Source organism: Anser brachyrhynchus (genome assembly GCF_964034855.1).
Source record: "Anser brachyrhynchus genome assembly, chromosome: 3".
In the NCBI taxonomy this organism is placed as follows: domain Eukaryota; kingdom Metazoa; phylum Chordata; class Aves; order Anseriformes; family Anatidae; genus Anser; species Anser brachyrhynchus.
Genome location: NC_137696.1, coordinates 80,874,493 through 80,888,027, shown reverse-complemented (window position 1 = coordinate 80,888,027; position 13,535 = coordinate 80,874,493). Strand labels below are relative to the sequence as shown.

The following is a 13,535-nucleotide window of genomic DNA, read 5'->3' as shown; positions in this document are numbered from 1 at the left end:
TGTGGTTAGATAAATTTAAAGTTATAGTACTATCTAGGAGATTTAAGGTGCTTAAGATTATAGAATATTCAAATAGGGTATTCTTGTACTGTAAATAACTACTAGTTTCTCATTCTAGATATGCAAAATACCATGGTAAAGATAAATATTTGCAATGGAATATAATCCTGTTTTTAATACTAATTGATTTTAAGATAACTTTGTCTTCCATACTTCTTCCTCTAGTTTAATATAGTTTAAGAACCATGCTGACTGTAAGTTTATTTTTATTTTTTTTAATAGGATATTAATTAAATTAGTAAGGAATCAACTCTGAAAGACTGGCTCAGTGACCTCAATTTTTGGTGTCTTAGCATGGTTTCAGAGGACGCAGCATCTTGCAAAATTTTGACTCAAATGTCCTGACAGAAGAATTAAATCCAGAGTTAATGGAAGAGATTCGGGTTGGGGAGCAGGGAAACAGAACTGCATGAATAGTGCATGCATTAATAATGGAGAAATGAAGAGTTTATTGGCTAACATGGAAAGTTGATTAAAAAGTTGTCTATGAAGATTAAAGAAAGGTTAATTTAATTAGCAAAAAGTGAATATGATATATATATATATATATATTTAAATCAGCCACAATGATTTAGGTAAATAATATTCCCATTTTGACAGAATTTGGTAAAATTTTTCTTTCTGGGGAAATATAGGAAGAGGTATTTATAGACTTTTTTTTTCTTTTCCTCTAGGCTCACTGGGAAGGCCTCACAGGCAGGATAACTTTCAACAAATCTAATGGCTTAAGGACGGATTTTGATTTAGATGTTATCAGCCTCAAGGAAGAAGGTCTTGAAAAGGTGTGTAAGATGTTTATCTCTAAACTGATGTAAAACATAAAAACTTAGCCTCCTTTGCCCCCTCCCTCCCTCTAATCTCACAAAAGGAACTTATTTTTTTCCTCTGGATAAAAACCAAACATTTATATACCATCTACAACAAAATGAAATTTTATATGGGAATAAATATGTGGTTTTGAAAGTTTTTTTTTTTTTTTCAGAAATAGTTCTGACTCAAAACCTTATGTGTGTAGGGTTGTTTTTTCTTAGAAGACAGTAAAACTGAAACATTAGTTCTGACAACTTAAATACTTTTTATGCAATATGTTTTTCCCCATGGTGATTTTATGTGTGTTTCAGCACCATTAAAATTAAAAACATTGAGATTTTCCTCTTAGTATTTGTGCATGTCTCTCAGACAATTGTGTCATTATTACAAAGCAAATTCCCCTAAGTAAGTATGAACATTATTTCTTCTCTTCAAAAATGTGGGAGACTCCAGATCTATACTTCCTCTTACCATGGCTCATTGGTTCTGGATACTTATGAAAACAGGTCTATACATTTAGGTGTTTGATTCCAAAGGAAGTTCTTTCCAAATGCTCGTGTCACTTTCTTCAGACAATGCCATAACAAATGGATAAACATTGTTCAATTCAGTCAATTTCAGAGAGTCGAGGGGACCTGCCAAGCACATTTCACTTCATTGTCAAGTGGAAGTGCTGTGCTAAATCCCTAGGTGCTCAAATTTGAATGTCACAACCATAAAATTTGGAGTTCTTGGATTCAGAAAATCTGCCTTGAAATATGAGACAGACCTGAGAGAAAAAATTAGAGGAATCCTTAGAATATCTTGAAAAGCATACCTTTTCTACATACCTACTTCTTAAACATAATTTCAGGAAACAAGACTTAAAAATGACTGTTGATGCTGCAAGTAGATTTTCATGCTGCCATTGTATATCATACAAATAATACCCATTAAAAAAAATAAATCAGGAGTTTAACATCAACTTCTAAATTGAGACTCTACGTAAAGGCATTACAATGTACAGGCTTCCAAAAACATTCAATGTGTTACATGTAGAGTGCCTATTCCCTGCCTGATATCTGGCTTCAAAATCTTCTAAAGTTGCTAATCTGGTGTCTGACAGTAGCCTCTTAACTGCATACTTCTAGCCACATCCATAGTTTTGAGAGAACCTGGTGAAGAGTAGACAGTTGGACCTTGAACCATGCATTATAGTTTGATCTATATTGAGCTTAGCTTTACATACAGTTCCAATCCCATCACCTATGTGTAAACATGTGGGTATATGTATTTGTATTTTCTTTGCATCTTACTAATTCGGTAAAATTTGCCTGAAAAAGAAATAAAATAATTTTGGAATTTCTCTGTATTTTAAGAGAGAACTTTTATTCTTTCCTTGGAATACAAGTTTTCTATTTGTAAGGGGCATTAAAAATTAAGAATAGGCAGCCTGACAAGTTTGTCTATCTTCTGACATGAATTTTTTCTTCTACAGAGATAGAGGGAGAGACTGAAAGATTAAGAAATGTCCTTTTTTGAATCCTAATATTGTCGAGATTTGAACTAATGGCCTTGGGAACACCTACATCTATTTGGCCTACCTACGTAACTCCACAGTGATCTGAAAAAAGATCACGTTCCCCTTCATCACTGACCAACCTGGTATAGAGAGGCAATGCAGGAGGCTGCAGTGTCTCACAATGTTATGATCAGCAGACAAAGGTTTCCATCTGCAGGGCAATGTATTTAGTTTTTATTTACTGTATAGTTGTTATTTAGATGTGGTGTTCTGTAAACACTCTGCTTTCCTTCATCTTCAGATAAAGTTTTATCCTCTGTTGCCCCAAGGCAATATTGTACTGACAAATAAAAAAGAGAAATTCAGGGAAACCACCATGCTGCAGTTCTATTTCGTTTTTTTTTTTTTTTCTCCTGCAAATAGCTGAATAGAGACATTAGTTTAAACAACATATTTCTCCAAACATTTTTCCCTGATACTAGTTTTGGGATATTAATGTTTTCTTATTAGGAAGATATCACAGAATCATCTAGGTTGGAAGACACCTCCAAGATCACCTAGTCCAACCTTTGACCTAACACTAACAAGTCCTCCACTAAACCATATCACTAAGCTCAACATCTAAATGTCTTTTAAAGACCTCCAGGGATGGTGACTCAACCACTTCCCTGGGCAGCCCATTCCACTGCCTAACAACCCTTTCAGTAAAGAAGTTCTTCCTAATATCCAACCTAAACCTCCCCTGGTGCAACTTTAGCCCATTCCCCCTCGTCCTGTCACTAGGCATGTGGGAGAATAGACCAACCCCCACCTCACTCAAAGAAGTTCATAAGGTGTGAGCTTGCTTTGAAACAACTAAATAGGTAATGTGATTTTCAAAAAGGTCCAGTGGAAAACCTGTGATTATAGAACTAAACTATATCTTAAAACATGAAGCAATGCTTGGATATTAAAATGGCTTACTATGAAGTATTCCATGAAGGGAGTTAGGCAAAGTTAAGGAAAGACAGTGTATAATTGTGATTAAAGTTGCAAAGCAAATTTGCTTTGTTTATGAGAATAGTAGGAACAATGCAACCTGTCTTCCTTACTGAAAACATAAATGGAAGAGTTTATGACATGGGAATAGCTGAATAAGTCAGTAGTGGCTGAAGAGTCTGCATATAAGGAAGTGATAAGCTGTTGAAAATGAGAAAAGGAAGTCTCTGAAATCTAGGATGACTATAAGGACATCAGGCGGCATTTGAGAACTATCAAGCAGCATGGGTTTTCAGGAAAAAAATCTTTAAAGTGTACTTAATTTCTTTCCTGGCAGAAATGCAAAACAATTAAAGGAAGGGAGACAGTGTAATATATTTGCATTCAAGTGACATACCTGGTACTACTTCACAACCTTACTAAAAAAAAAGTTGACTTTATTAACAATTTTTTGTTAATAAGTATGTGGACTGGAACTTTCCCAGGAGAACATTGATGTAAGATAGTGCATAATGGATGTGTAGTGGGCTAAAGGAATGGTATCTTCCATATGGATCTGTATTATATGTTCGTTTTATATTTTACCTTCCATATCAATATAAAGGTAGAAACACAAAAGCATGTTAATTTAATTCTTAGTTGACAATATATTAGGAGATACATAACCCACTGAAAATACAGAAGTAAAAAAAAAAGTCTACAGAGATTAGAAATATGTGAAGGAAATAAAAGCACAGAAAATACAGTACTCTAAAACACAGACTTGGGAAGTAGTAATAATGAAAGATATGTGAGAGACAATAACAGAAACAGTAGTAAAAGGATATGGATGTTTTAAAACAACCAATGTGTGCTTGAGCTGTGTATATGGGTGCTCAGAGAAAAGGAGCATCTTCACTGCCTTTGTGGTGCTCTTTGTGGTGCATTTTCGCTTTAAAGGGATGTGATAATATTACTTCTTCAACAAAATATTCTGACAAGCTTTGGAATGAACAGTAACAATTAGTTATCATTATTAAAGTTTAGGAGTTGGGAAAGTGTTGGCAAAGAATGATGAGGAATGCTACACATTTAAAGATACATATAAGCAAAAGTAGAGCAGTTACTGTAGGGTGTAGTGATAGCGGATTAGGAAAAGGATGGTTGTTCAGAAAAATGTATTGGTTGCCCAGAGAAATAGTGGATGCCCCATCCCTGGAGGTGTTGGATGAGACCCTGGGCAACCTGACCTAATGGGTAGCATCCCTGCTCATGGCAGGGAGGGTTGGAACTAGATGACCTTTAAGGTCTCTTTGGACCTAAGCCATTCTGTGATGATTCCATTAAGGAAACTTAAGCTATATGCTCATTAGCCTGAATTGCTTAGTATTTGATTCTTATAGGTTATTTTACTGAGAAAGAGAAATCCATCTCAACTAAAAATGTCTTCGAAGAAAACTTGTTTATTCTGAAAGAACGCAAACCCTATTATGCTTTCCAGTAGAGAGAATACATTTTAGCCAGTTCTTTCATTTGAGAGCTGTTTTTCCTTCCCTCCCCTCCCCTCATCTTCCCTTCTCTTTCCATTGTTTTCATTTTAAAGCTGAATCTCATTCACTTCGCACTCTCTCCTCTCTCTGTCCCCTTCCTTTACATTGTGTGCTCCATCTCTCCATCATACACATTTTTTCCTGCACTCTTCTACTAACTCCTCCTCTCCCTACTGTGGTGGCTTTACCCAGCTGTGCAGCTGAACTCCTCCACAACCACTCTCTCACTCCCCATCCTCAAAGGGAAGGGGGGAGAAAATACGATGAAAAGGGCTCAAGGGTTGAGGTAAGGACAGGGTGATCGCTCAACTATTATCATCACGGGTAAAACAGACTCAGCATAGGGAGTTTAATATAATTGATTGCCTATCACAAATGGACTAGAACAGTCAGAAACTACAAGCAAACTAAAAACACTTGCACTCCATCCACCCTCTTCTACCACCTCCTCGCCCTGAGTGGTGCAGGGGAACAGGGAACAGGGGCTGTGGTCAGTCCCTAACGCTTCGTCTCTGCTGTTCCTTCATGGTCACTCTCTGCCCCTGCTCCGCATGGGGTCCCTCCCACGGGGTGCTGTCCTTCCCGAACTTATCCTGTGTGGGCTTCCCACAAGCAGCAGCTCTTCAAGAACTGCTCCAACATGGCTCCGTACCACAGGGTCCATCCATCAGGAGCAAACTGCTCCAACACGGGTCCCCCATGGGTGGCAGCTCCCCCCAGACCCCCTGCTCCTGCGTGGGCTCCTCTCCATGGGCTGCAGCTCCGGCCCGAGGCCTGCTCCTGCAGGGGCTCTCCATGGGCCGCAGCCTCCTCCAGGCCACATCCACCTGCTCCACCGGGGGCTCCTCCACAGGCTGCAGCGTGGAGCCAGAAGAGGCTCCACGCCAGAGCATGGGCCTCTTCAAGGTCTGCAGGGAACTTCAGCTCTGTCACCTGGAGCACCTCCTGCCCTACTTCTGCACTGACCTTGGGGTCTGCAGGGCTGTTTCTCTCACAATTTCTCATTCCTTTCTCCCAGTTGTTGTGAAACTACTGTTCCACAGCATTTTTTTTTTCCCTTTCTTAGATATGTTCTCACAGAGGCATAAACATTATTGTCCTTTGTCTCAGCTTTGGCCAGCAGTGGGTCCCCTTTTGGAGCCAGCTGGAGCTGGCTCTGATCTGACATGGGGCAACTGCACCCCTGCATCCCCCCGCTACCAAACCCTTTCCACATGAAACCACTACGTGTGCCTCCTTCACCTTTTCTCCTTTCCCTTTTTCCCTCTCTATTGTTCTTTCCACCCCACCTTCTACTTTTCCAATATCTCTTCTCATGTCCCTCTCCATCTCTTTGTCCTTTCCATTCCCTTTCTTTCTGTTTTCCTATTTCTTCAGGAACCCTTCGTCATCTTTGTCAGTCTCTTGCATGTTCTTTATGTTCTTCCCAAACCAGCATCCTGTCAGGCATCTCTATCTATGAATTTAAAATGATTTTTTGAAAACAAAACAAAACCAAAACTTTGGAGAGGAGAAAAGAGAATTATTGTGAAATATTTGTAGAAGACCTATTTTTTAGAGATTTTTTTTTTAATTTGACAAATAAATTGTATAGTTAATAGGAAATTACCTAAATCTTGTGCCCTACTTGTAACCACTGCTCATTCTGAAGTCAGTGACGACAGAGAAATTGCTCATCACGTTTAAAAAAATGCCTTCTGTAAACATAGATTGCATGAATTACCTGTTCCTGAAACTCTTGAATGAGGGGTGATAATCAAGCATCGAAAAAAAAAAAAGTATGCTTTTTCCAAATAAAAAATCCTGTCTGACAAAAATGATAGTTTCCTAGAAGATGAAAATGACAAAATTAATTGATGATTTGAGTGCTGCTAATGTAAGGTACAAAAAAACCCAAAAATTGCTCACGGTCAATCTGGCCAGACTGCAACTATTTATGGTTAAGTACAGTAGAAATCCCAAACTGTGGCAATCTGGTGTAATAAGCAAATTGTCATTCAAAACATAATCAATCAGTGTTTGCATTGAAGTCACATCATGAGGAAAATTATCTTATGCTTCAAGGAGATAACACATACCTGAATTTAATACATTTAATATGAAAATTTGTCACTGAAAAAGAATCACATTTATTGAATAGAGAGGTTAACAACTGGATTGAAATCTTGCTCAGCATCCGATACACAGAACAAAGATAGATGACACAAAATGAGTTGTAATCCATTGTCTAGGATATCAGATCTTGTTTTATTTAATATTTTTATTAATGACATGGGAAAAAAAAAAACAAACCAGAAGTATGGGTATTAACATATTTCTCAGAGAGAAAGTAGTTTTATTTTTATTTTTTTAAGAAACTAGAATAACTGAAGCAATACCCAAATTGGAAAGACATAAATATGAAGAAATAATATTATTAAGACAGGAGAATAGTTATTTTCTTGAAGTAATCACTGGTGTACTGCTAACTACTGTACAAAATGTAAAAAAGACGGTTAACTAGAGACACATTTCTCAATTATTTGGGGGTTGAATAACTCTGTGATGGTGGCTCCGTAGATGGACAATTGGTGCCACTGCAGAGGGGCAATGATCCTTCCTATTACAATGCTTATGGCACTTCACTGTGAGTAGTAGGTAGTTTTTGTTGACTCAAATTCAGAAATAAAGGTTCCTTCTCTTAGGGGAGTTTTGAAGTAAAGTAATGACAAGGGAAATGTGCTTATTCATAAATTTATTTTTCTCAAACATGCTGAAGTAAGAAAGCTATTTTAATGTATTAAATGTTTGTGTATAACATCCCATCAGACTTATAGTAAACTAGTTTGGAGTATATATAAGCTCAGCAAATTTAAGTTGCAAGAATGTACAATGCTTCTTTTTTGGGGTGATGGTGAATTATATTGGATTGATCTTAGTAAGGGTAGTAGATTTGAAGAAAGTCTGAATTTTACTAAAGGAACTACAAACTTTTTCCCTCCATTGCCATTGAAACAATTAATTTAGATTTTTTTCATAAATAATTTGCTGAATTATGCTCAGCATGACTCGAAGCAGATTTTTACTAAATAGAAAACTGCATTTTTATTTTAAAGTGGAAAGAGGTGTTTAAGGAAATGTTGGACTTAGTGCTTGGTTTAGTGGGTGACATCGGTGGTAGAGGGATGTTTCGACCAGATGATCTTGGAGGTCTTTTCTAACCATAATGATTCTATGTGCTTTAGACATGCTAGAGGAGATAAATTAAAATCATGCTGTACCTTTGAAAATCATTGGGATGAAAGGAAGCTACCACTTCTTTTAAAACTGTTAACTAGCTGAATGTGAACTTTTTATTTGTATACAAGCTTATTTTACAATCTAGTTATTTAGGGCACTCGAATGGAAGAACTGGGAATCAAAGCCTGGGAATGCGGGCTTCTCATTATTACTTTTTTGATAACCTTTGAAAAGTTTCTGTTTCAGTGCCATATTGAACTTACAGGGGGAAAATCAGACAGTTGCCCTGTGACTATATTTACTATATGAACATCCTCTCTACTGTGTACGTTAGTGTATCAGGTTGTTTCAGTTTAAAGGAGAACTTGAAATTTTGTTGGAAATAGATATGATGCAGTAGAAGTAAATTGCAAGTTGTTTGAATTGAAGTTACATGTAGCAGAGTACCTTGATTTGCTTTTTCAACATTTATGGCATTTAAAGTACTCTTGATTTTTTAGTGAAAACCCATTAGCAATTCTGTTCTGTTCAAAAGGCTATTTTAGAATTAAAACATCGTGCTTAAGTAAATAGAAAAAAAATGAATTTAATGCATTGTTTATGCACTGTTTTCTCTAGAAGGAGCAGTTTTGGGAAGATGTATATGTGATACTGTTCCACATAGTACATCAGAATGCCTGGCATAAGTTTTTGAGTTCATTAATAACATGCAAAAGATGTACTATGTGGAACATCCTACTTTTGTTCCATTTCTTAGATTATTGATTTACCAAAATAGATGATTTTGTGCAACGCAAGTACACTTAACCTCATTTAGAAAAATAACGCAATAGTTTATCAAGATACAAGTTCCTTTTTAAAATTGTGCAGTTGATAGTTCTTATTAGTCTAGATGGATGTAGTAGATAAAACCCAAAATCTAATAGTTGATAATTATTCATTTGCTTGTGGCTGTAACTGTATTAAAAAGTAGGGGAAGAAGTATTTTAATTAATAGTGTGTTGGCTTTTGTCCAGATATATCTGAATTATGAACCACAGAATAAAATATATGATTTAATGAATTCGGGGTTTGAAAATGATCAAATAAGGTGATGACATTCCCTTAGAAATTTTTGTGCTACTCGTGTTACTGAAACTGAATCTTACAGGGGAGATTAGTATAGGTTCAATTATGTGTATAAAACAGCAGGGATAGACTCAAGCTCTGGTCTTTGTCACTCCTTATTAGTCTATTTTCCTAGTTTGCTCTTTCGTCAAAGTAGAAGGAACACTTTGATTGCTGTAACTAACAGAATATTGCAACAAAAAGTTCTCAGTCCTTTTACAGTTTCTTAATTGTGGCCAAACTGCAGGGCTGATTGTTTTGGGTTCCTAAAAACCTTTCAAGTCACAAAATGAAGTAATACTAAAATAGTAAATGAAGAATTTTTTTTTTAATAGTAAGCTTTGATTTCAGTGCTTTGAGATGATTTGTTCGATGTTATTGTCCAATTGTATTTGAGACACGTGTTCCCCCTTCTTCCCTTCACAGTTCTGTCTTCACTATAAGAGGTACTGAATAGCCAAAATTTAAGAATCATAGCCATTCAAAGGAGTGGCCCTTGTCTTGTAACTGAGTGTTATATGCAAAGAAGAAAGATAAAATGTTCCTGACGAACAGGACATGGTAGAAAAAGAGATCAAACTTGCCTTTTCTCTCTTATAGCTTCTGCTGATTCATACTCCACTGTATGCTCGGTTTTAAAGATTAAACTCTCTTTATTCAAGCCATACTGAATTGTGTCCTAAATTTAGTTGACAGCCATGCTGTAATGAATCGCTTAAAAGCAGTTTCTCAGGAATCAGTTTGAAAGATTTGACAAATATTCCTCTGTATGTGTTTATATATATGCATATATATACATATGTATATATATATATTCACAATAAAACCTGCTACCTCACAGAATTATTGAATTACTGTCCATATTCAATTTTAAAGAATCTTCAGCTCATATTGTAGATGTTGCTGAGTATTTGAAGTAATATTTAAAATATTTTCTAAAAACAAAAAAAAAAGTTTTTATTTTCTAGACAGTGTAGTAATATAAAAAATAATCTGATGTCTAAAACCAGATGTATTTATTGCTTGCCTGCTTTCATTTTACAGTGATGAAATTGCAGATGAATGATATAAGCGTAAGACCCACTACTTACCACTTAGTACATGAGATTGTCCTTGACCTGAACCTTAAATCATAACCCTGGTTCCTAGCTTAGATAAAAATCCTATTGACTTTGCTGGAGTAAGAAATTCAAGGTACAAAGTGTCAAAAGATATATATACTGAACATTTATCTGGAAATCAGTTAAGTTATTTCACTTTCAGCCTTCCCTGTTACATTTTTACGAAAACATCTTTTGTCCGTCTGTTCTCTCTGATGAGAGAAAACGATAGGTCTTTCTGTAGAGAGGATGCTCTATGCTCTGCAAATGAATTTCCACCCAACTATTGAGTTATCTTCAAATGTGGTTTATCTTGAAGTATGAAAGTTAAATGGAAAATTAAGTATTCAGTGTGGCTGTAGACATTATACGCATCGTTTTTCCCCTTATGTCACACTTCACGAAACACAATCTGAAGTATCATGAATCATATATTAAAAAAGTAGGCTTTCAATGTAATGACAAAAGATAATGAAACAGGGGTGAATAATAAGTGCTACTGATCTTTTTTTCTTCTGTAGCAATCTGTTTTTCCTTAAAGCATTATTTTCTAGACATTGAAATGTAACTAATGGACAATTTACATAGTAATATACTGTTTTATAGGTTGGAACTTGGGATCCACTGAGTGGCCTTAACATGACAGAGAATCAGAAAGGAAAACCAGCAAACATCACGGATTCCCTGTCCAATCGCTCCTTAATTGTTACCACCATTTTGGTAAGCAACTATATCTACATTTCCAGAAACACAGGAAAACTGAAAGAACATGCTATACTAATTACAACAGTAATGAACAATCTGTAATATATGTTACAGTTACTTAGCAATTACTGTGTCATGAATGAACTCCATTTGTTAAGTTGGTAATGGATATTTACTCTCGTCAAAAATGTAAGTAAATTATCCGTTTAGAATTATGTCAGTTGATGAGTAATTTCAGTTTCCTTATTATTGACTAAATGTTTGGATAATTGACAAAACAGTTCAGCACCATGTGAGAGGACAAAACTTGTTTGATTCAAACAAAGTAGTCTGGCTATAAGCCATACAAAATTTATTGCTTTCATGTGCTACTTAACATCATGATACCACTTTTAAGGAAAGTAGGAAGTGTTTATGGAGCAGATCATCTTGAGTGCCATCACATGGCGCATTCAGGACAACCAGGTGATCAGGCGCAGTCAGCATGGCTTTATGAAAGGCAGGCCCTGCTTAACTAACCTGATCTCCTTCTATGACAAGGTAACCTGCTTAGTGGATGAGAGAAATGCTGGGGATGTGGTTTACCTAGATTTTAGTAAAGCTTTTGATACTGTTTTCCACAGCATTCTTCTGCAGAAACTAGTTGCTCATGGTTTGGACAGGCATACACTTTGCTGAGTAAAAAACTGTCTGGGTGGCTATGCCCAAAGAGTTGTGGTAAATGGAGTTAAATCCAGATGATGGCTGGTTACAAGTGATGTCCCCCAGGCCTCAGTTTTGGACCGGATCTCTTCAATATCTTTATCGATGATCTAGAAAAGGGGATCAAGTACACTCGCTAAGTTTGCAGATGACACCAAGAGGCAGGAGTGTTCCTACCTTGAGGGTAGGAAGGCTCTACAGACGGATCTGTATAGTCTGGACCAATGGGCCAAGGCCAACTATGTGAAGTACAGCAATGATAAGCGTTGGTCCTGTGCTTGGGTCACGACAACCCCATGCAGCATTTTAAGTTGGGGGAAGAGTGGCTGGAAAGATGGCCAGCAGAAAAGCACCTGGGGTTATTGGTCAATAGCCGGCTGAATATGAGCCAGCAGGGTGCTCAGGTGGCCAAGAAGGCCAACAGCATCCTGACTTGTATCAGAAATAGTGTGTCATGGAGTCCCCTGTGAATGTCCCCCTGTACTCAGCTCTGGTGGGACCAAAGCTAGAATATTGTATTCAGTTTTGGGCCTCTCACTAAAAGAAAGACATTGAGGTGATGGAGCATGTCCAAAGAAAGGCAATGAAGCTGGTGAAGGATCTAGAGAGCAAGCCTTAGGAGGAGCAGCTGACAGAACTGGGGTTATTTAGCCTAGAGAAAAGGAGGCTCAGAGAAGACCTTATTACTTTCTACAGCTACCTCAAAGGAGGTTGTAGTGCGGTGGGGGCTGACCTATTCTCCCAAGCAACAAACAGTAGTTCAAGAAGAAGTGGCCTCAAGTTGTGCCAGGGAATGTTGGATGTCAGGGAAAAAAAATAATTCACTGAAAGAGTTGTAAAGCATTGGAACAGGCTGCCCAGGGAAGTGGTTGAGTTACCATCCCTGGAAGAATTTAAAAGATGTGCAGATGTGATATTTAAGGACGTGTTTTAGTGATAGACTTGGCAGTGCTAGGTTAAAATTTGATCAGATGATCTTAGAGGTCTTTCCCAACCTAAATGATTCTATGATTCATCATTTTCATCAGAGTTATTGCATGATAATTAAGTTGAAAATTTTAATCAGATTTAATTATTTTATCATGGATCAGAAGAAACATTTCAAGTAACTTCTTTTTCATTACCATTACTGACAAATTCACTGTGGTGAATGAGATGTTTTTGACTTTCTTAGAGTTACGTGTATTTAGTTACATAGAAATAAATGTTCAGTAATTTCCAAACCATAATTTTGAAATAGCAATTTTAATTGCAAGAAATTAAAAATTTTCCAGAAGTGCATCTGCTGTATTTGTTGGCTGTCACCACCACTGTGAGTTTGCAGGTATCCAAAAATAATTCACATATTTATTGGACTTACATGGCAAGCTTATGGTAGCAGGGGGGCTGCAGGGGTGGCTTCTGTCAGAAGAATCCAGAAGCTTCCCCATGTCAGATCAGAGCCAGCTCCAGCTGGCTCCAAAAGGGGACCCACTGCTGGCCAAAGCTGAGACAAAGGACAATAATGTTTATGCCTCTGTGAGAACATATCTAAGAAAGGGAAAAAAAAAATGCTGTGGAACAGTAGTTTCACAACAACTGGGAGAAAGGAATGAGAAATTGTGAAACAGCCCTGCAGACCCCAAGGTCAGTGCAGAAGTAGGGCAGGAGGTGCTCCAGGTGACAGAGCTGAAGTTCCCTGCAGACCTTGAAGAGGCCCATGCTCTGGCGTGGAGCCTCTTCTGGCTCCATGCTGCAGCCTGTGGAGGAGCCCCCGGTGGAGCAGGTGGATGTGGCCTGGAGGAGGCTGCGGCCCATGGAGAGCCCCCGCAGGAGCAGGCCCCG

General features: G+C 37.4%; 1 protein-coding gene across 12 annotated transcripts in view; it reads left to right on the top strand.

The window, feature by feature from the left end:
- The window catches only part of GRIK2 (glutamate ionotropic receptor kainate type subunit 2), a 407,268-nt gene that overhangs the window by 213,233 nt on the left and 180,500 nt on the right, over positions 1-13,535 (top strand). For 11 of the 12 annotated variants that reach the window (XR_013948894.1, XM_080586284.1, XM_080586280.1 and 8 more), the window contains 2 exons: positions 735-842; positions 10,911-11,024. Coding sequence is in view for 11 of the 12 variants with exons in the window: in XM_080586284.1 (XP_080442410.1) it covers positions 735-842; positions 10,911-11,024 (222 nt within the window). In the remaining variant the exon portion in view is untranslated. Of the gene's footprint in view, positions 1-734; positions 843-2,347; positions 2,746-10,910; positions 11,025-13,535 lie in introns of those variants that run through there. The other variant, XM_080586279.1, reaches the window with a different exon arrangement.